Here is a 20,712-nt window from a genome sequence, read left to right on the forward strand (position 1 = left end):
TTTAACTCACAAACTATTCAATCCATTCATTCATTCAATCAATCAAACATTCCCTTAGTCATTTCATTTCCCTCTCCTCGAAAACAGAAACAAAACTAAAATAAAAGATAGCATCTCTCTTTCTCTCTCTCTCTCTCCCTCTCTCTTCAATGGCGGATACATCCGGACGAGCCGAGCACAGCGGCAGCCGGCCTAGACGACGGTGTAGAGGATGATCTTCGTGGCGTCGACGGCGGCGCGCTGCTGCCTCTTCATCATGGCCAGGGCGCCGGCAACCGTGCCTCCCGCAGGCACCATCCCGCCGCCGTCGCCGGCACCGGGGGCGGCCGAGGAGGCGGGAGGGTGGTAGTAGAACCGGGCCGTCTGCGGACAGTGGGAGTGGAACCGCACCGCGATGCGCACCCCCATGTCCAGTAGCTCCACGTACTTCCCCATGGATCTCGCTCGAATCTGGCCTCCTTCCTCTCTCTCTCTGCTCGACGAAGATTGATGGCCGGGACGGACGGACGGAGAGGACGGAGAGGGCGGCCGGGAACTGGGAAGGACGGCGGAGCGGACGGCGGTGCTAGGCGGTGGTCTCGTGGAACGGGGAGGCCCAGGAACTGGCGGCGGCCATGGGAGGGGTGGAGGAGAGCAGGGGCGCGAGAGTCGTCGTCGGCACGTGCGCATGCGCCCGCGCCCACGGCGGCGGGGACAGAGACGGGCGCAGGTAGAGCGTGAGCCCGGCCGCCGCCATTTGGTTGACTAGGTTTGATGGAGCGCGGATGAGCGCAATCGGAGAGGCTGGACGAGCGAGCGATGTGGGCGGGGGCGGGCGACCTGGGCGAGGCGGGCGAGCAGGGCGATTGACCAAGAGACGACGTGGGGTGGGCAATTAGCGTTAACGAAAACTGTTTAGTTTCGTTAACGACGTTTTTAGTCCCTTGATGGTGTAATCAGACGGTCCAGATCTATAGTTGGATCTGCCCTCTCGTGCTTTTAATAGTACAGATGTGCCAACAACTGAATAACCAACACGTGCTTGCTATCAGGAGAACAAGCACATTGTAGCTTGTCGATGAGCTCACCAACATAAGCACATAAACTGCACCATAGACAAAATATCCAACACCCTCTAGTAGTTGCACCTACCAGCAGGAATACAACATCGCAGACTTGTAACTGATTTCATCTCTATGTATTGCTTTGAAACCCCTCTTTGCGTGTTGATCATCCGGTGGACGCCAAAACTGCAGATGTGTACCAAACAAACAACTAAAAGGCCTCATCCCCAGATCAGTCCATACGCACTCAGCCTCGCATTCCAGAGGTGGGTTGTCAAGGACAAAGCTTTCACGATGGTATTGATCTAGGTTGCTGGCAATCTGAGCTCCCTTGGTGGCACACTGATGATATGACAATGTTGATGCAGTACTCAGGGGGTCAACGAAAACATCAACACTGTGAGCAGCATACATTGGTGTAATTTGGTCAAGCAAAAACGCAACATAAGTTGCACTAGTTCTCTCCACACATATAGTTTGGTCAGTACATCCTGAGGAAAGCACACAGAACAAAGAGAAGGGAACATGACACCTCTTGCTAGGCACAAGTTAGTTCTGAGAGTAATTGGAAATGACATATTCAGGGGCCCCATAACACACTCTCTCCAGAATTATTTCGTAGATGTTTGCCAAATAACCATGTTGTTTTGGTTGCTCTCAACCTGAGAAGTTCCAAGTCCAAACATGAGAACAACATGTACGGAAACGTTGCATGGGAAATAAATAAAAATCTACGCACACATAAGATCTATCTATGGAGATGACCATCTACGAGAGGAGAGATTGGATCCACCTACCCTTGTAGATCTCTAAGAGAGAAGCGTTAAGAAATGCGGTTGATGTAGTCGAACGTCTTCGGGATCCAAATCGCAAGTCGTCCCGCGATCCAATCACGATCTAGCGCCGAACGAACAACACCTCCACGTTCAGCACACGTGCAGCTCGATGATGATCTCCGTCTTCTTGATCCAGAAAAAGAGACGAAGAGGTAGCTGAATTCTCTGACAGCACGACGGCGTGACGGCGATGATGGTGGAGCTAATCCAACACGGCTTCGCCGTGCACTACCGGAATAACCTACGGGGTGTCACGAAGTAGTGGAGGGAGAGGGGTTGCGCCGTGGCTTAAGGTGCGGTAGTCTCTCTCCCCTCCATTATATATAGGAGGGAGGGAGTGGTGGTGCCCTAGGGAAAACCCCTAGGGTTCGTCCGGCGCACACAAGGAGGGAGGAGTCCTCCTCCAATTCGGTTTGGTGGAGGAGGAGTCCTCCTAGTGGGTTTGCCCCACCTCCTCTCTCTTTGGCGCATAGGCCCATTAGGCTGGCCGCCCAGCCCACTAGGGGTTGGTGTGCCACCTTTTGGGTCTATGTGGCCCTCTTGAGCTTGCGTTGGTTTTTCCCTTGAAGAGGAAAGGGTGATGCAGCACAGTAGTAGTAAGTATTTCCCTCAGTTTGAGAACCAAGGTATCAATCCAGTAGGAGTATCAAGACAAGTCACCAATGTACCTGTGCAAAAACAAACAAACTTGCACCCAACGCTATAAAGGCGTTGTCAATCCCTTCACGATTAATTGCAAGGTGATATCTGAAGGTGGAAAGTGCAACAAAGTAAAAGTGTAGAGCTGAAAATATGATGTGAAGTAGACCCGGGGGCCATAGTGTTCACTAGAGGCTTCTCTCATGATAGCAAGTATTATGGTGGGTGAACGAATTACTGTCGAGCAATTGATAGAACCGCGCAAAGCCATGATGATATCTAAGGCAATGATCATACATATAGGCATCACGTCCGAGACAAGTAGACCGATGCTATGTGCATCTACTACTATTACTCCACACATCGACCGCTATCGAGCATGCATCTAGGGTATTGAGTTCATAACGAACAAAATAACGCCTTAAGCAAGATGACATGATGTAGAGGGATAAATTCATGCAATAGATATAAACCCCATCTTTTTACCCTTGATGGCAACAACACGATGCGTGCCTCGCTACCCCTTCTGTCACTGGGTGAGGACACCGCACGGTATGAACCCAAAACCAAGCACTTCTCTCATTGCAAGAATTATAGATCAAGTTGGCCAAACAAAACCCACAACTCGAACAGAATTACAAGGATACGAAATCATGCATATAAGAGATCAGAGGAGACTCAAATAATATTCATAGATAATATGATCATAAATCCACAATTCATCGGATCTCGACGAACACACCGCAAAAGAAGATTACATCGGATAGATCTCCATGAAGATCATGGAGAACTTTGTATTGAAGATCCAAGAGAGAGAAGAAGCCATCTAGCTACTAGCTATGGACCCGAAGGTCTGTGGTGAACTACTCACGCATCATCGGAGAGGCAATGGTGTTGATGAAGAACCATCCGTGTCCGAATCCCCCTTCCGGCAGGGCACCAGAACGATCCCCAGATGGGATCTTGCGGAGACAGAAGCTTGCGGCGGCGGAAAAGTTTTTTCGTGGCTCTCTCTCGCAGTTTTGGATTTTTAGAGAATTTATAGGCGGAAGAAGTAGGGCAAAGGAGCCACGGGGGGCCCACAGGCCTGCTAGGCGCCCCCCCGGCCGCGGCTAGTAGGCTTGTGACCTCCCCCGGGGTCCTTTGCCTTGGTTCTCAAGTCCCGTGCGTATCTTCTGTTATGGAAAAAATCATTCCCCGGGTTTTATTCCATTTGGACTCCGTTTAATATTCTCCTGTGAAAAAGGTCAAAACACGGAAAAAACAGAAACTGGCACTTGGCACTGAGTTAATAGGTTAGTCCCAAAAAAGATATAAAATAGCATATTCATGCATACAAAACATCCAAAGTTGACAAGATAATAGCATGGAACCATCAAAACTTATAGATACGTTGGAGACGTATCAATGTGCTATGGAACGAGTAAAGAGACTTACCGGTAACGAGATTGAACAAGGTATGGGTATACCGACGATCGAATCTCGGGCAAGTTCTATACCGACAGACAAAGGGAATTGTATACGGGATTGGTTGAATCCTTGACATCGTGGTTCATCCGATGAGATCATCGTGGAACATGTGGGAGACACAATGGGTATCCAGATCCTGCTGATGGTTATTGGCCGGAGAGTGTCTCGGTCATGTGTGCATGCCTCCCGAACCCGTAGGGTCTACACACTTAAGGTTCGATGACGCTAGGGTTATAGGGAATTGTTATACGGGGTTACCTAAGGTTGTTCGGAGTCTCGGATGAGATCCCAGACGTCACGAGGAGCTTCGAAATGGTCCGGAGGTAAAGATTGATATATAGGATGGATGGGTTTGGACACCCACCATCGGCGAAGTGTCGGGACCATCGGAAGGGTTCCGGAGGCCCACCGAGAGGGGCCACAAGCCCCGGAAGTCTATATGGGCCAAGTGTGGGAGGGAACCAGCCCCTGGGTGGGCTGGTGCGCCCCCACACCCAGCCCATGGCGCACCAGAGAGGAAGGGGGAACCCTAGGCACTGGTGGGCCTAAGGCCCACCAGGGGTGCGCCACCCCTCTCCTGCCCTGGCTGCCACCCCCCTCTCCCATCTAGGCTGCCGCCACCCCTAGGGTGGGAACCCTAGAGGTGGCGCACCCCTCCCCTCTCCTCTTATAAATAGAGAGGGGTTTGGGGCGGTTGGAGACACAAGTTGATCTCTCCCTCGGCGCAGCCCTGTCCCTCTTGTTCCTCCTCTCCCACGGTGCTTGGTGAAGCCCTGCCGGGAGACCTCGACTCTCCATAGGAAGATCTGAATATGGCGTAGGAAAATTTTGAATTTATGCTACGTCCCCATCAGTGGCATCAGAGCCAGGTTTTCTATGCGTAGATTCCATGCACGAGTAGAACACAAAAGGTTGTGGGCGCTGATTTGTCAATTGCTTGCCACTATTAGTCTTATTCTTTTCCGACGGTATTGTGGGATGAAGCGGCCTGGACCGACCTTACACGTACGCTTACGTGAGACAAGTTCCATCGGCCGACATGCACACCATGCATAAAGGTGGCTAGCGGGTGTCTGTCTCTCCCACTCTAGTCGGATTGGATTTGATGAAAAGGGTCCTTATGAAGGGTAAATAGCTTTGGCATATCATCGTTGTGGCTGTCACGTAGGTCAGAAGGCGCTCTTGCTAGAAACCCAAGTCAGCCACGTAAAACTTGCAACAACAATTAGAGGACGTCTAACTTGTTTTTGCAGGGTTTGACATGTGATGTGATATGGCCAAAGTTGTGATGTTACATGTGTGATGTATGAGATGATCAAGTTATTGTAATAGGATTCACGACTTGCATGTCGTTGAGTATGACAACCGGCAGGAGCCATAGAAGTTGTCTTAATTTATTGTATGAGATGCAATGCCATGTGTTTACTACTTTTACTTCATTGCTAACGGTTAGCTATAGTAGTAGTAGTAGTAGTAGTAGTACTAGTAGTAGTAGTAGTAGTAGTAGTAGTAGTTGGCGTGACGACTTCACGGAGACACGATGACGGTGATCATGATGATGGAGATCATGGTGTCACGCCGGTGACAATGTGTTGGAATTATGCCCTAGAGGCAATAATAAATATAGTTATTATTATAATTCCTGTATCAAGATAATCGTTTATTATCCATGCTATAATTGTATTGAATGAAGACTCATTTACATGTGTGGATACATAGACAAAACACCGTCCCTAGCAAGCCTCTAGTTGGCTAGCCAGTTGATCAAAGATAGTCAGTGTCTTCTGATTATGAACAAGGTGTTGTTGCTTGATAACTGGATCACGTCATTAGGAGAATCACGTGATGGACTAGACCCAAACTAATAGACGTAGCATGTTGATCGTGTCATTTTGTTGCTACTGTTTTTCTGCGTGTCAAGTATTTATTCGTATGACCATGAGATCATATAACTCACTGACACCGGAGGAATGCTTTGTGTGTATCAAACGTCGTAACGTAACTGGGTGACTATAAAGATGCTCTACAGGTATCTCCGAAGGTGTTAGTTGAGTTAGTATGGATCAAGACTGTGATTTGTCACTCCGTGTGACGGAGAGGTATCTTGGGGCCCACTCGGTAATACAACATCACACACAAGCCTTGCAAGCAATGTAACTTAGTGTAAGTTGCGGGATCTTGTATTACGGAACGAGTAAAGAGACTTGCCGGTGAACGAGATTGAAATAGGTATGCGGATATTAACGATCGAATCTCGGGCAAGTAACATACCGAAGGATAAAGGGAATGACATACGGGATTATATGAATCCTTGGCACTGAGGTTCAAACGATAAGATCTTCGTAGAATATGTAGGATCCAATATGGGCATCCAGGTCCCGCTATTGGATATTGACCGAGGAGTCTCTCGGGTCATGTCTACATAGTTCTCAAACCCGCAGGGTCTGCACACTTAAGGTTCGACGTTGTTTTATGCGTATTTGAGTTATATGGTTGGTTACCGAATGTTTTTCGGAGTCCCGGATGAGATCACGGACGTCACGAGGGTTTCCGGAATAGTCCGGAAACGAAGATTGATATATAGGATGACCTCATTTGATTACCGGAAGGTTTTCGGAGTTACCGGGAATGTACCGGGAATGACGAATGGGTTCCGGGAGTTCACCGGGGGGGGGGGGCAACCCACCCCGGGGAAGCCCATAGGCCATAAGGGTGGCGCACCAGCCCTTAGTGGGCTGGTGGGACAGCCCAAAAGGGCCCTATGCGCCATACAAAGAAAAATCAAAGAGAAAGGAAAAAAAAGGGAGGTGGGAAGGAAGGGAAGGACTCCCACCCACCAAACCAAGTCCAACTCGGTTTGGGGGGGGGGACCTTCCCCCTTGGACTCGGCCGACCCCCTTGGGGCTCTTTGAGCCCCAAGGCAAGGTCCCCTCCCTCCCACCTATATATACGGAGGTATTGGGGCTGATTTGAGATGACTTTTCCACGGCAGCCCGACCACATACCTCCACGGTTTTTCCTCTAGATCGCGTTTCTGCGGAGCTCGGGCGGAGCCCTGCTGAGACAAGGTCGACACCAACCTCCGGAGCGCTGTCATTCTGCCGGAGAACTCTTCTACCTCTCCGTCTCTCTTGCTGGATCAAGAAGGCCGAGATCATCGTCGAGCTGTACGTGTGCTGAACGCGGAGGTGCCGTCCGTTCGGTACTAGATCGTGGGACTGATCGCGGGATTGTTCGCGGGGCGGATCGAGGGACGTGAGGACGTTGCACTACATCAACCGTGTTCACTAACGTTTCTGCTGTACGATCTACAAGGGTACGTAGACCACTCATCCCCTCTCGTAGATGGACATCACCATGATATGTCTTCGTGCGCGTAGGAAAATTTTTGTTTCCCATGCGACGTTCTCCAACAGTGGCATCATGAGCTAGGTTCATGCGTAGATGTCTTCTCGAGTAGAACACAAAAGTTTTTGTGGGCGGTGATGTGCGTTTTGCTGCCCTCCTTAGTCTTTTCTTGATTCCGCGGTATTGTTGGATTGAAGCGGCTTGGACCGACATTACTCGTACGCTTACGAGAGACTGGTTTCATCGTTACGAGTAACTCCGTTGCTCAAAGATGACTGGCAAGTGTCGGTTTCTCCAACTTTAGTTGAATCGGATTTGACCGAGGAGGTCCTTGGATGAGGTTAAATAGCAACTCATATATCTCCGTTGTGGTGTTTGCGTAAGTAAGATGCGATCCTACTAGATACCCTTGGTCACCACGTAAAACATGCAACAACAAAATTAGAGGACGTTTAACTTGTTTTTGCAGGGTGTGCTTGTGATGTGATATGGCCAACGATGTGATGTGATATATTGGATGTATGAGATGATCATGTTGTAATAGAAATATCGACTTGCACGTCGATGGTACGGCAACCGGCAGGAGCCATAGGGTTGTCTTTATACTAACGTTTGTGCTTGCAGATGCGTTTACTATTTTGCTAGGATGTAGCTTTAGTAGTAATAGCATAAGTAGCACGACAACCCCGATGGCAACACGTTGATGGATGATCATGGTGTGGCGCCGGTGACAAGAAGATCGTGCCGGTGCTTTGGCGATGGAGATCAAGAAGCACGAGATGATGGCCATATCATGTCACTTATGAATTGCATGTGATGTTAATCCTTTTATGCACCTTATTTTGCTTAGAACGACGGTAGCATTATGAGGTGATCTCTCACTAAAATTTCAAGACGAAATTGTGTTCTCCCCGACTGTGCACCGTTGCTATAGTTCGTCGTTTCGAGACACCACGTGATGATCGGGTGTGATAGACTCAACGTTCACATACAACGGGTGCAAAACAGTTGCGCACGCGGAACACTCGGGTTAAGCTTGACGAGCCTAGCATGTGCAGACATGGCCTCGGAACACATGAGATCGAAAGGTCGATCATGAATCATATAGATGATATGATTAGCATAGGGATGCTTACCACTGAAACTATACTCAACTCACGTGATGATCGGACTTGAGCTAGTGTAAGTGGATCATGAACCACTCAAATGACTAGAGAGATGTACTTTTTTAGTGGGAGTTTAGCGAATAATTTGATTAAGTTAAACTCTAATTATCTTGAACATACTCTAAGTCCACTTTGAATATATTTGTGTTGTAGATCATGGCTCACGCGACAGTCATCCTGAATTTTAATACGTTCCTAGAGAAAGCTAAGTTGAAAGATGATGGAAGCAACTTTGTAGTCTGGGCTCGTAATCTTAAGCTAATCTTACAAGCTGGGAAGAAGGATTATGTCCTTAATGCTGCGTTAGGAGATGAACCACCCGCTACGGCTGATCAGGATGTTAAGAACACTTGGTTAGCACGTAAGGAGGACTACTCAATAGTTCAATGTGCAGTCTTGTATGGCTTAGAACTGGGACTTCAACGTCGCTTTGAGCGTCATGGAGCATTTGAGATGTTCCAGTAGTTGAAGTTTATCTTTCAGAAGAACGCCCGGATCGAGAGGTATGAGACCTCCGATAAATTCTATGCTTGCAAGATGGAGGAAAACTCATCTGTCAGTGAACATGTGCTCAAAATGTCTGGGTACTCAAACCGTCTAGCTGAGCTGGGGATTGAACTCCCGCAAGAAGCTATCACTGACAGAATCCTTCAATCACTGCCGCCAAGCTATAAAGGCTTTGTGTTGAACTACAACATGCAAGGGATGAACAAGTCTCCCGGCGAGTTGTTTGCGATGCTGAAAGTCGCAGAGTCTGAACTCCGTAAAGAGCATCAAGTGTTGATGGTGAATAAGACCACTAGTTTCAAGAGAAACGGCAAAGGCAAGAAGGGCAATTCAAAGAAGAGCGGCAAGCCTATTGCCAATCCGACGAAGAAACCCAAAGCTGGACCTAAGCCTGAAACGGAGTGTTACTATTGCAAGGGTATGGGTCACTCGAAGCGCAATTGCCCCAAGTATCTGGCAGATAAGAAGGCGACCAAAGAAAAATCAGGTATATTTGATATACATGTTATTGATGTGTACTTAACCGGCTCTCGTAGTAGTGCCTGGGTATTCGATACCGGTTCTGTTGCTCATATTTGCAACTCGAAACAGGAACTGCGGAATAGACGAAGGCTGGCAAAAGATGAAGTGACGATGCACGTAGGAAATGGTTCCAAGGTTGATGCAATCGCCGTCGGCACAGTGTCACTTCAGTTACCATCAGAATTAGTGATGAACTTAAATCATTGTTATTTAGTGCCTGCGTTGAGCATGAACATTATATCTGGATCTTGTTTATTGCGAGACTGTTACTCTTTTAAGTCATAGAATAATGGTTGTTCTATTTCTATGAGTAACATCTTTTATGGTCATGCACCGAATGCGAGAGGATTGTTCATATTGAATCTTGATAGCGATACGCATATACATAACATTGAGACCAAAAGAGTTACAGTTAACAATGATAGCGCCATATTTTTGTGGCACTGCCGTTTAGGTCATATTGGTGTAAAGCGCATGAAGAAACTCCATGCTGATGGACTTTTGGAGTCACTTGACTTTGATTCACTTGAGACGTGCAAACCATGCCTCATGGGCAAGATGACTAAGACTCCGTTCTCCGGAACAATGGAGCGTGCAAGTGACTTGTTGGAAATCATACATACCGATGTGTGTGGTCCGATGAGCGTGGAGGCACGCGGCGGATATCGTTATTTTCTCACCTTCACTGACGATTTAAGTAGATATGGTTATGCCTACTTGATAAAGCACAAGTCTGAAACATTTGAAAAGTTCAAGCAATTTCAGAGTGAAGTGGAAAATCATCGTAACAAGAAGATCAAGTTCCTACGGTCTGATCGTGGGGGTGAATATCTGAGTTTCGAGTTTGGTACTCACTTAAGACAATGTGGAATTGTTTCACAATTAACACCGCCTGGAACACCACAGTGTAATGGTGTGTCCGAACATCGTAATCGTACTCTATTAGAGATGGTGCGATCTATGATGTCTCTTACTGATTTGCCGTTATCGTTTTGGGGTTATGCATTAGAAACAGCTGCATTCACTTTAAGTAGGGCACCATCAAAATCCGTTGAGACGACACCATACGAACTGTGGTATGGCAAAAGGCCAAAGTTGTCGTTTCTTAAAGTTTGGGGATGTGATGCTTATGTCAAAAAGCTTCAGCCGGAAAAGCTGGAACCCAAAGCGGAAAAGTGCGTCTTCATAGGTTACCCAAAAGAGACAGTTGGGTACACCTTCTATCTCAAATCCGAGGGCAAAGTGTTTGTTGCTAAAAACGGAGATTTTCTCGAGAAGGAGTTTCTCTCGAGAGAATTGAGTGGGAGGAAGATAGAACTTGACGAGGTTGTCGAACCTCTCATCCCTCTGGATGGTGGCGCAGGGCAAGGGGAAACCTCTGTCATTGCGACGCCGGTTGAGGAGGAAGTTAATGATGATGATCATGAAACTCCAGTTCAAGTTTTTGTCGAACCACGCAGGTCGACGAGACCACGTGCTGCTCCGGAGTGGTACGGTAATCCCGTCTTATCAATCATGTTGTTAGACAACAATGAACCTGCAAATTATGAAGAAGCAATGGTGGGCCCAGATTCCAACAAATGGCTAGAGGCCATGAAATCCGAGATAGGATCCATGTATGAGAACAAAGTGTGGACTTTGGAGGTACTACCTGAGAGCCGCAAGGCCATTCAGAACAAATGGATCTTTAAGAGGAAGACGGACGCTAACGGCAATGTGACCATTTATAAAGCTCGACTTGTGGCAAAGGGTTTTTCACAAGTTCAAGGAGTTGACTACGATGAGACTTTCTCACCCGTAGCAATGCTTAAGTCCGTCAGAATCATGTTAGCAATAGCTGCATTTTTCGATTATGAAATCTGGCAAATGGATGTCAAAACGGCGTTCCTTAACAGTTTCCTTAAGGAAGAGTTGTATATGATACAACCCGAAGGTTTTGTTGATCCTAAGAATGCTAACAAGGTGTGCAAACTCCAGCGATCCATTTATGGACTGGTGCAAGCATCTCGGAGTTGGAACAAACGCTTTGATGAGGTGATCAAAGCATTTGGGTTTATACAAGTGGTTGGAGAATCTTGTATTTACAAGAAAGTGAGTGGGAGCTCTTGGCGTTTCTAATATTATATGTGGATGACATATTGCAGATTGGAAACAACGTAGAGTTTTTGGAGAGCATAAAAGGTTACTTGAATAAAAGTTTCTCTATGAAGGACCTAGGAGAAGCTGCTTACATTCTAGGCATTAAGATCTATAGGGATAGATCAAAACGCGTGATAGGACTTTCACAAAGCACATACCTTGATAAGGTTTTGAAGAGGTTCAAAATGGAACAGTCCAAGAAAGGGTTCTTGCCAGTTCTACAAGGTACGAGGTTGAGTAAGACTCAGTGCCCAGCAACTGATGAAGATAGAGAGCATATGCGCTCCATCCCCTATGCTTCAGCCATAGGTTCTATCATGTATGCGATGTTGTGCACTAGACCAGATGTTAGCCTGGCCATAAGTATGGCAGGTAGGTTCCAGAGTAATCCAGGAGTGGATCACTGGACAACAGTCAAGAATATCCTGAAGTACCTGAAAAGGACTAAGGAGATGTTTCTCGTGTATGGAGGTGACGAAGAGCTCGCTGTAAAAGGTTACGTCGATGCAAGCTTTGACACAGATCCGGACGACTCTAAGTCGCAAACCGGATACGTATTTATTCTTAATGGGGGTGCGGTAAGCTGGTGTAGTTCCAAGCAAAGCGTCGTAGCAGATTCTACATGTGAAGCGGAGTACATGGCTGCCTCGGAGGCGGCTAAGGAGGGTGTCTGGATGAAGCAGTTCATGACGGATCTTGGAGTGGTGCCAAGCGCACTGAATCCAATAACCTTGTTCTGTGATAACACGGGTGCCATTGCCTTAGCAAAGGAACCACGGTTTCACAAGAAGACCAGACACATCAAACGACGCTTCAACCTCATCCGCGACTACGTCGAGGGAGAGGACGTAAATATATGCAAAGTGCACACGGATCTGAATGTAGCAGACCCGCTGACTAAACCTCTTCCACGGCCAAAGCATGATCAACACCAGAACTGTATGGGTGTTAGATTTATTACAATGTAATTCACATGATGATGTGAGGGCTAGATTATTGACTCTAGTGCAAGTGGGATACTGTTGGAATTATGCCCTAGAGGCAATAATAAATATAGTTATTATAATTCCTGTATCAAGATAATCGTTTATTATCCATGCTATAATTGTATTGAATGAAGACTCATTTACATGTGTGGATACATAGACAAAACACCGTCCCTAGCAAGCCTCTAGTTGGTTAGCCAGTTGATCAAAGATAGTCAGTGTCTTCTGATTATGAACAAGGTGTTGTTGCTTGATAACTGGACCACGTCATTAGGAGAATCACGTGATGGACTAGACCCAAACTAATAGACGTAGCATGTTGATCGTGTCATTTTGTTGCTACTGTTTTTTTGCGTGTCAAGTATTTATTCCTATGACCATGAGATCATATAACTCACTGACACCGGAGGAATGCTTTGTGTGTATCAAACGTCGCAACGTAACTGGGTGACTATAAAGATGCTCTACAGGTATCTCCGAAGGTGTTAGTTGAGTTAGTATGGATCAAGACTGGGATTTGTCACTCCGTGTGACGAAGAGGTATCTCGGGGCCCACTCGGTAATACAACATCACACACAAGCCTTGCAAGCAATGTAACTTAGTGTAAGTTGCGGGATCTTGTATTACGGAACGAGTAAAGAGACTTGCCGGTGAACGAGATTGAAATAGGTATGCGGATACTGACGATCGAATCTCGGGCAAGTAACATACCGAAGGATAAAGGGAATGACATACGGGATTATATGAATCCTTGGCACTGAGGTTCAAACGATAAGATCTTCGTAGAATATGTAGGATCCAATATGGGCATCCAGGTCCTGCTATTGGATATTGACCGAGGAGTCTCTCGGGTCATGTCTACATAGTTCTCGAACCCGCAGGGTCTGCACACTTAAGGTTCGACGTTGTTTTATGCGTATTTGAGTTATATGGTTGGTTACCGAATGTTGTTCGGAGTCCCGCGTGAGATCACGGACGTCACGAGGGTTTCCGGAATAGTCCGGAAACGAAGATTGATATATAGGATGACCTCATTTGATTACCGGAAGGTTTTCGGAGTTACCGGGAATGTACCGGGAATGACGAATGGGTTCCGGGAGTTCACCGGGGGGGCAACCCACCCCGGGGAAGCCCATAGGCCATAAGGGTGGCGCACCAGCCCTTAGTGGGCTGGTGGGACAGCCCAAAAGGGCCCTATGCGCCATACAAAGAAAAATCAAAGAGAAAGGAAAAAAAAAGGGAGGTGGGAAGGAAGGGAAGGACTCCCACCCACCAAACCAAGTCCAACTCGGTTTGGGGGGGGAGCCTTCCCCCCTTGGACTCGGCCAACCCCCTTGGGGCTCCTTGAGCCCCAAGGCAAGGTCCCCTCCCTCCCACCTATATATACGGAGGTATTGGGGCTGATTTGAGATGACTTTTCCACGGCAGCCCGACCACATACCTCCACGGTTTTTCCTCTAGATCGCGTTTCTGCGGAGCTCGAGCGGAGCCCTGCTGAGACAAGGTCATCACCAACCTCCGGAGCGCCATCACGATGCCGGAGAACTCTTCTACCTCTCCGTCTCTCTTGCTGGATCAAGAAGGCCGAGATCATCGTCGAGCTGTACGTGTGCTGAACGCGGAGGTGCCGTCCGTTCGATACTAGATCGTGGGACTGATCGCGGGATTGTTCGCGGGGCGGATCGAGGGACGTGAGGACGTTCCACTACATCAACCGCGTTCACTAATGCTTCTGCTGTACGATCTACTAGGGTACGTAGATCACTCATCCCCTCTCGTAGATGGACATCACCATGATAGGTCTTCGTGCGCGTAGAATTTTTTTTGTTTCCCATGCGACGTTCTCCAACACAATGATGATCATGCGATGCCCGAAGATGGAGATCCAAAGAGCAAAGATGACAATGGCCATATCATGTCAGTATATGATTGCATGTGATGTTTATCATGTTTTTCATCTTATTGCTTAGAACGATGGTAGCATAATAAGATGACCCCTCATTAAAATTTCGAGAACGTATTCCCCCAAGTGTGCACCATTGCGAAGGATCGTTGTCTCAAAGCACCACGTGATGATCGGGTGTGATAGATTCTAACGTTCGCATACAACGGGTGTAAGCCAGATTTACACACGTGAAACACTTAGGTTGACTCGGCGAGCTTAGCATGTACACACATGACCTCGAATACAAGAGACCGAAAGGTCGAACATGAGTCGTATGGTTGAATACGATCAACATGAAGTTGCTCACCATTACGACTAGTCCGTCTCACATGATGATCGGACACGGATCAACATGAAGTTGCTCAACATGGATCATGTATCACTTAGATGACTAGAGGGATGTCGATTTAAGTGGGAGTTCATACTTAATTTGATTAAATGAACTTAATTCTCATGAACTTAGTCTAAAAGTTGTCTTTACAAATATTGTAGATCCAATGGCCAACGCACCTGTCAACCTCAATTTCAACGCATTCCTAGAGAAAAACAAGCTGAAAGATGATGGTAGCAACTATGCGGACTAGGTCCGCAACTTGAAGCTCATCCTCGAAGCAGCTAAAAAGGCTTATGTCCTTAATGCACCGCTAGGTGACCCTCCTGCTCCCGCAGCGGCCCAGGACATTCAGAACGTCTGGCAGACGTGGAGTTATGACTACTCTCTGGTTAGGTGTGGCATGTTATACAGTTTGGAAACAGGGCTCCAAAGGCGTTTTGAGCAATACAGAGCATATGAGATGTTCCAGGAGCTGAAACTAGTTTTTCAAGCTCATGCCCGTGTTGAGAGATATGAAGTCTCCGACAAGTTCTTTAGCTGTAAGATGGAGGAGAACAGTTCTGTTAGTGAGCATATACTGAGAATGTCTGGGTTACACGGACGTCTGACTTTGCTTGGAGACGAACTTCCGGATGACGCTGTAATTGACAGAATCCTCCGGTCTCTCCCTCCAAGATACAAGGGTTTTGTGCTGAAATACAACATGCAAGGGATCGAGAAGACCATTCCCGAGTTGTACTCGATGCTGAAATCTGCAGAAGTAGAAATCGAGAAAGAGCATCAAGTGTTGATGGTCAACAAGACCACCAGTTTCAAGAAGGCGAAGGGTAAGAAGAACTTCAAGAAAGACGGCAAAGCCGTTGCCGCACCCAGTAAGCCAGATACCAGGTAGAAGAAAAAGAATGGATCCAAGCCTGAGACTGAGTGCTTCTACTGCAAGGGAAAAGGTCACTGGAAGCGGAACTGCCCCAAGTACTTAGCGGACAAGAAGGCTGACAACGTTAAAGGTATATATGATATACATATTATTGATGTGTACCTTACCACCACTCGTAGTAGCTCCTGGGTATTTGATACCGGTGTTGTTGCTCACATTTGCAACTCAAAGCAGGAACTGCGGAATAAGCGGAGACTGGCCAAGGGCGAGGTGACAATGCACGTCGGGAATGGCTCCAAGGTCGATGTGATTGTCGTTGGCACGCTGCCTCTACATCTACCATCGGGATTAGTTTTAAACCTTAATAATTGTTATTTAGTACCATCTTTGAGCATGAATATTGTATCAGGGTCTTGCTTAATGCGAGAGGGCTACTCATTTAAGTCAGAAAATAATGGTTCTTCTATTTATATGAGTGATATGTTTTATGGACATGCTCTGCTGGTGAATGGTTTATTCTTGATGAATCTCGATCGTGATGTTACACATTTTCATAGTGTGAGTACCTGTCACGCCCAAGATGCGACCCTATCCTCAATTTGGCACGGGGGGCTCGCCAGGGATAGAAGCGCATCTCGTCGTGTCGCAAGAATGTATATCGATACAAGTACATGTACTGAAAAGAAGAGATATACAGATAGAATTGGCATACACTCGCCACAAGCTACATCAGAGTAACAACAGTACAATACATAATCATCATGAAGAAGAGCAGGGTCCGACTACGGATGAAAACAAACAATAAAAGAAGAACGACGTCCATCCTTGCTATCCCAGGCTACCGGCCTGGAACCCGTCCTAGATCGATGAAGAAGAAGAAGAAGAAGCAACTCCAAATGAACAATCAACGCGCTCGCGTCAAGTAACCTTTACCTATACCTGCAACTGGTGTTGTAGTAATCTGTGAGCCACAGGGGACTCAGCAATCTCATTTCCAAAGGTATCAAGACTAGCAAAGCTTAATAGGTGAGGTATGGTTAAGTGGTGAGGTTGTAGCAGCGGCTAAGCATATATTTTGGTGGCTAAACTTACGAGTACAAGGAATAAAAGGGGGAAGATCTACGCATAGCGGACGTGATCTACGGTTGATCAAATGAATGATCCTGAACACCTACCTACGTCAGACATAACCCCACCGTGTCCTCGATCGGAGAAGGAACTTCGAATGAGACAGTCACGGTTACGCACACAGTTGGCATATTTTAATTAAGTTAACTTCAAGTTATCTAGAACCAGTGTTAGACAAAGTTTCCATGTTGCCACATAACTGCGGGCACGGCTTTCCGAAAAGATTTAACACTGCAGGGGTGCTCCAACTAGTCCATCACAAATTACCACAAGCTGCATAGAAATCCTCAATCATGAAGCTCGTGATCTCGTCGGATTCCCTAGTGGAAAACCTCAACTCTGAGATTACCCAAAGCATCACCGGAATCCCGATGCACAAGATATTTCATCAAAGGTAAAACTAATCCACCAAGGCCGCCCAACGTGTCGACGATCCCGATAGGAGCCGCGTATCTCGTTCTCAGGACACGACGGATGAGCGATGGTTACCACGCCAAACGCCGAGTTGCCCCGGGTAGCGTTAATAAGCTGCTCTGTTTTGGACCAACACTCATGAGGAGCACTCGCCCGGGGGTTGATTAAATTATCCTCGGGGTCCGGAAAGTCCCTATGCAATTTTATTAGGTGATTAGGCAAATGTAGTACCAAAGTTGGGCCTTGCCAGACCAGCTTTAATCTAAAACGAATTATCAAGGGGGTCCCCATAACAACCCCGATCGTGTCAGGAGTGCACAATTATGGAACATAACACCGGTAGCCGAAACTAAGGGGGCAAAGGTGGAACATAACACCAGGCTAGAAAGGCCGAGCCTTCCACCTTTTACCAAGTATATAGGTGCATTAAATTAAATAGCATTAATATGGTGATATAACAAGGAACCCATGTAATCACATAGAAGCAAGTGCACCAGCAACTAGCAACGCTAACACAAGGTTAAGTGGTGAGGTTGCAGCAGCGGCTAAGCATATATTTTGGTGGCTAAACTTACGAGTACAAGGAATAAAAGGGGGAAGATCTATGCATAGCGGACGTGATCTACGGTTGATCAAATGAATGATCCTGAACAATGGTTAAACATGGCAAGAGGTGAAGCGCAATTAAACTACCTATCTAGGCATATTTAAATGAGGTCAGAAATGACATATAGCACCTCCGAAACGACCTCACAAGTTAATTTACAATTCTGTCCAGATCTGAACTAACACATTTAATTGGTTGTTAAACAGCAACACAAATAGGTTTACGTGATTCTACGCGTTGTTACAAGCAATTTACACATAGAGAACATCTCCAACGGAGCTACGGTTCAAAAGATACAAGCACCGCAAGATATGATGGCATGAATGCAATATGTGTGCAACGACGGTCACGAGCACTTCAAAACATACAACCAGCAAGATAAAATGAAACTACACGAGATTCTAAGCAAGTTTCACGTAGGACACGATCAAATCGGAGCCACGGTTCAACAACTACGAGCAAAACAAGAAATCTCTACGATCTGCCAAAATCAGCCACATAGCATTTTCTATACCCCACAACTACGAGCTACACAACTCCGATATACTCAACCAAGACACGGAACGAAGGAGGGCAAGAAGCACTACAACAAACAACTAACAACAACTAGCATGGCATCATGAATCACTAGGGAAAGAAGTCACAAAATGGCATCTCACACACTATTTCAGACTTAGTGAAAATTACACCTCACGAAAGTGCAGTTTTCGATCTGAAGGCATATTGACAGCAGCAAAACCTATAGCTACAGGACTCCAAATGGCATGAAAATTCACAGCATGCTAGAGAAACACAAGGTTAACAAGTAACTCCATTGGACCAACCTCAAAAGAGCTACAGATCACAAGATAGAAGCAAAACAAAACAGCAACAAAATATAACAGATTCCAGACTAAGAAATATTTCAGCTACTCCAAAACAGCACTATTTCTAGCAACTTGAGAGCAAGCAAACCACACCTAAACATGCATTTCTATTCCAACTAAAAATACCAGGGGCTAGACTAAACATCAAAGAACAACTCCCTAGTTGACAACTTAATTAAACGAAGCACGAAATAAATCCTACGAAAATGACAAGAGGGCAACATGGCAAAATATCGCGCGAACTAACTTGCTCAAAAGATAAAACTAATTGCACAGAAAAATCATATGGATTTTTCTACCCCGGAAACATATAAAATATGTGGGGTTGCGCAACAAAAATAATGCCACACGAAAACGCAAGATATAAACCTAAACACGAAAAATAAACTAGCGGCAATGCCTACACGCAAATATACAAATGACCGCTCTAAAATACATGGAAAATAGGTTCCTAAAACATGGACATTTCTACTACGACATTCGGGCTAACCGGACTCGCGCAAAAAATAAATACGGGCACCATCCTATCTAGACAGCACGTAAACCTAGGCATTAGGCACGCTAAACTAAATCAAACAAATATGCAAGTCGCACAAACGTAATCTACGCGTAAAACTACATGAAATCCATATGCTACACGCCTCGTTCCGACACACGGTTAAAAGTTACGGGCAAAAGAATAATCGTCTATTTCCTGGAATTTAACTAAACCGAAAAAAACTACATTAACTAACGGGCCTAACAGAGAGGGCGCAACCACTATCCGACGCCTAGTGCGCGAAATAGGCAGGCAAGGGGGGGATTCACCTGAGGGCCACATGGGCCAGGTCAGCGAGGTGATTGGGCCGAGGGGCTCTACGGGAGGAGGCCGGCCCACAGGGGCAAGCTGGCCTTGCGGGAAGGCGCGACGGACAAGGGCGCCGTGCTCCTCGTCTCTCCCGTGCTCGGGCCATGGCGGCTGGCCGGTGGGAGACCGGCGGCAGCGGCGGGAGACCGGCGGGGATCGGCGGATCCGCGACGGGGGTCGCCTGATCTGCCCATTCCCGGGTGGCGGCCGGACCACATGGCGGGGATCGGCCGGCGGGTAGCGCAGATCGGGGCGCGGTGGCGGTGCTGCAGCCCACGGCGACGGGGACACAGGATGGCGCGGGTGTGGACGGCAAGGATCCTGGGCGGCACATCCGGCGGCGGCCGGTGGGCAGTGGCCGACGGGGAGGTGCGGCGGCGCTTCCGGACGGGCTCGGGCATGCTGTTGCGGCCATGGGAGGGAGGCTCGGGAGCAGGGAGCTCAGGTGACGGCGGCGACCGGCCAGATGGGCCCGGGAGGGCCCAATCCGGGCTGGGGCGGGACGGCGGCTGCGCAGTGGAGGGAGGGAGGAGAGAGAGAGGCTGGATTAGGGTTTCGGGGCACGGTTTTCGAGGAGAGAGAGGGGGGGCTGTCTAAAATTATGAGGGGGGTATTTGTTGGGGAACGTCACATGGGAAACAAAAAATTTCCTACGCGCACGAAGACCTATCATGGTGATGTCCATCTACGAGAGGGGATGTCTGATCTACGTACCCTTGTAGACCGTACAGCAGAAGCGTTAGTGAACGCGGTTGATGTTGGAAATATGCCCTAGAGGCAATAATAAATTAGTTATTATTATATTTCTTAGTTCATGATAATCGTTTATTATGCATGCTATAATTGTATTGATTGGAAACACAATACTTGTGTGGATACATAGACAAAACACTGTCCCTAGTAAGCCTCTAGTTGACTAGCTCGTTGATCAAAGATGGTCAAGGTTTCCTGGCCATAGGCAAGTGTCGTCACTTGATAACGGGATCACATCATTAGGAGAATCATGTGATGGACTAGACCCAAACTAATAGACGTAG

At 47.2% G+C, this 20,712-nt stretch overlaps 1 protein-coding gene and 1 long non-coding RNA gene across 2 annotated transcripts; both read right to left on the reverse strand.

Moving 5' to 3' along the window:
• On the reverse strand, positions 1 to 526 carry LOC123446199. The gene has a single exon (XM_045122878.1). It carries the CDS (start codon positions 433 to 435, stop codon positions 193 to 195), a length of 243 nt encoding a protein of 80 aa, XP_044978813.1. The 5' UTR covers positions 436 to 526; the 3' UTR covers positions 1 to 192.
• LOC123446200 lies at positions 1 to 19,905 on the reverse strand. Its single transcript, XR_006631265.1, has 3 exons — positions 19,892 to 19,905; positions 10,212 to 10,216; positions 1 to 134 (listed from the first exon to the last, which is right to left on the reverse strand). It is a non-coding gene; the product is annotated as an uncharacterized LOC123446200 (long non-coding RNA).
• Positions 19,906 to 20,712: the final 807 nt, after the last annotated feature.

Source organism: Hordeum vulgare, chromosome 4H (assembly GCF_904849725.1).
Source record: "Hordeum vulgare subsp. vulgare chromosome 4H, MorexV3_pseudomolecules_assembly, whole genome shotgun sequence".
NCBI classification, from domain to species: domain Eukaryota; kingdom Viridiplantae; phylum Streptophyta; class Magnoliopsida; order Poales; family Poaceae; genus Hordeum; species Hordeum vulgare.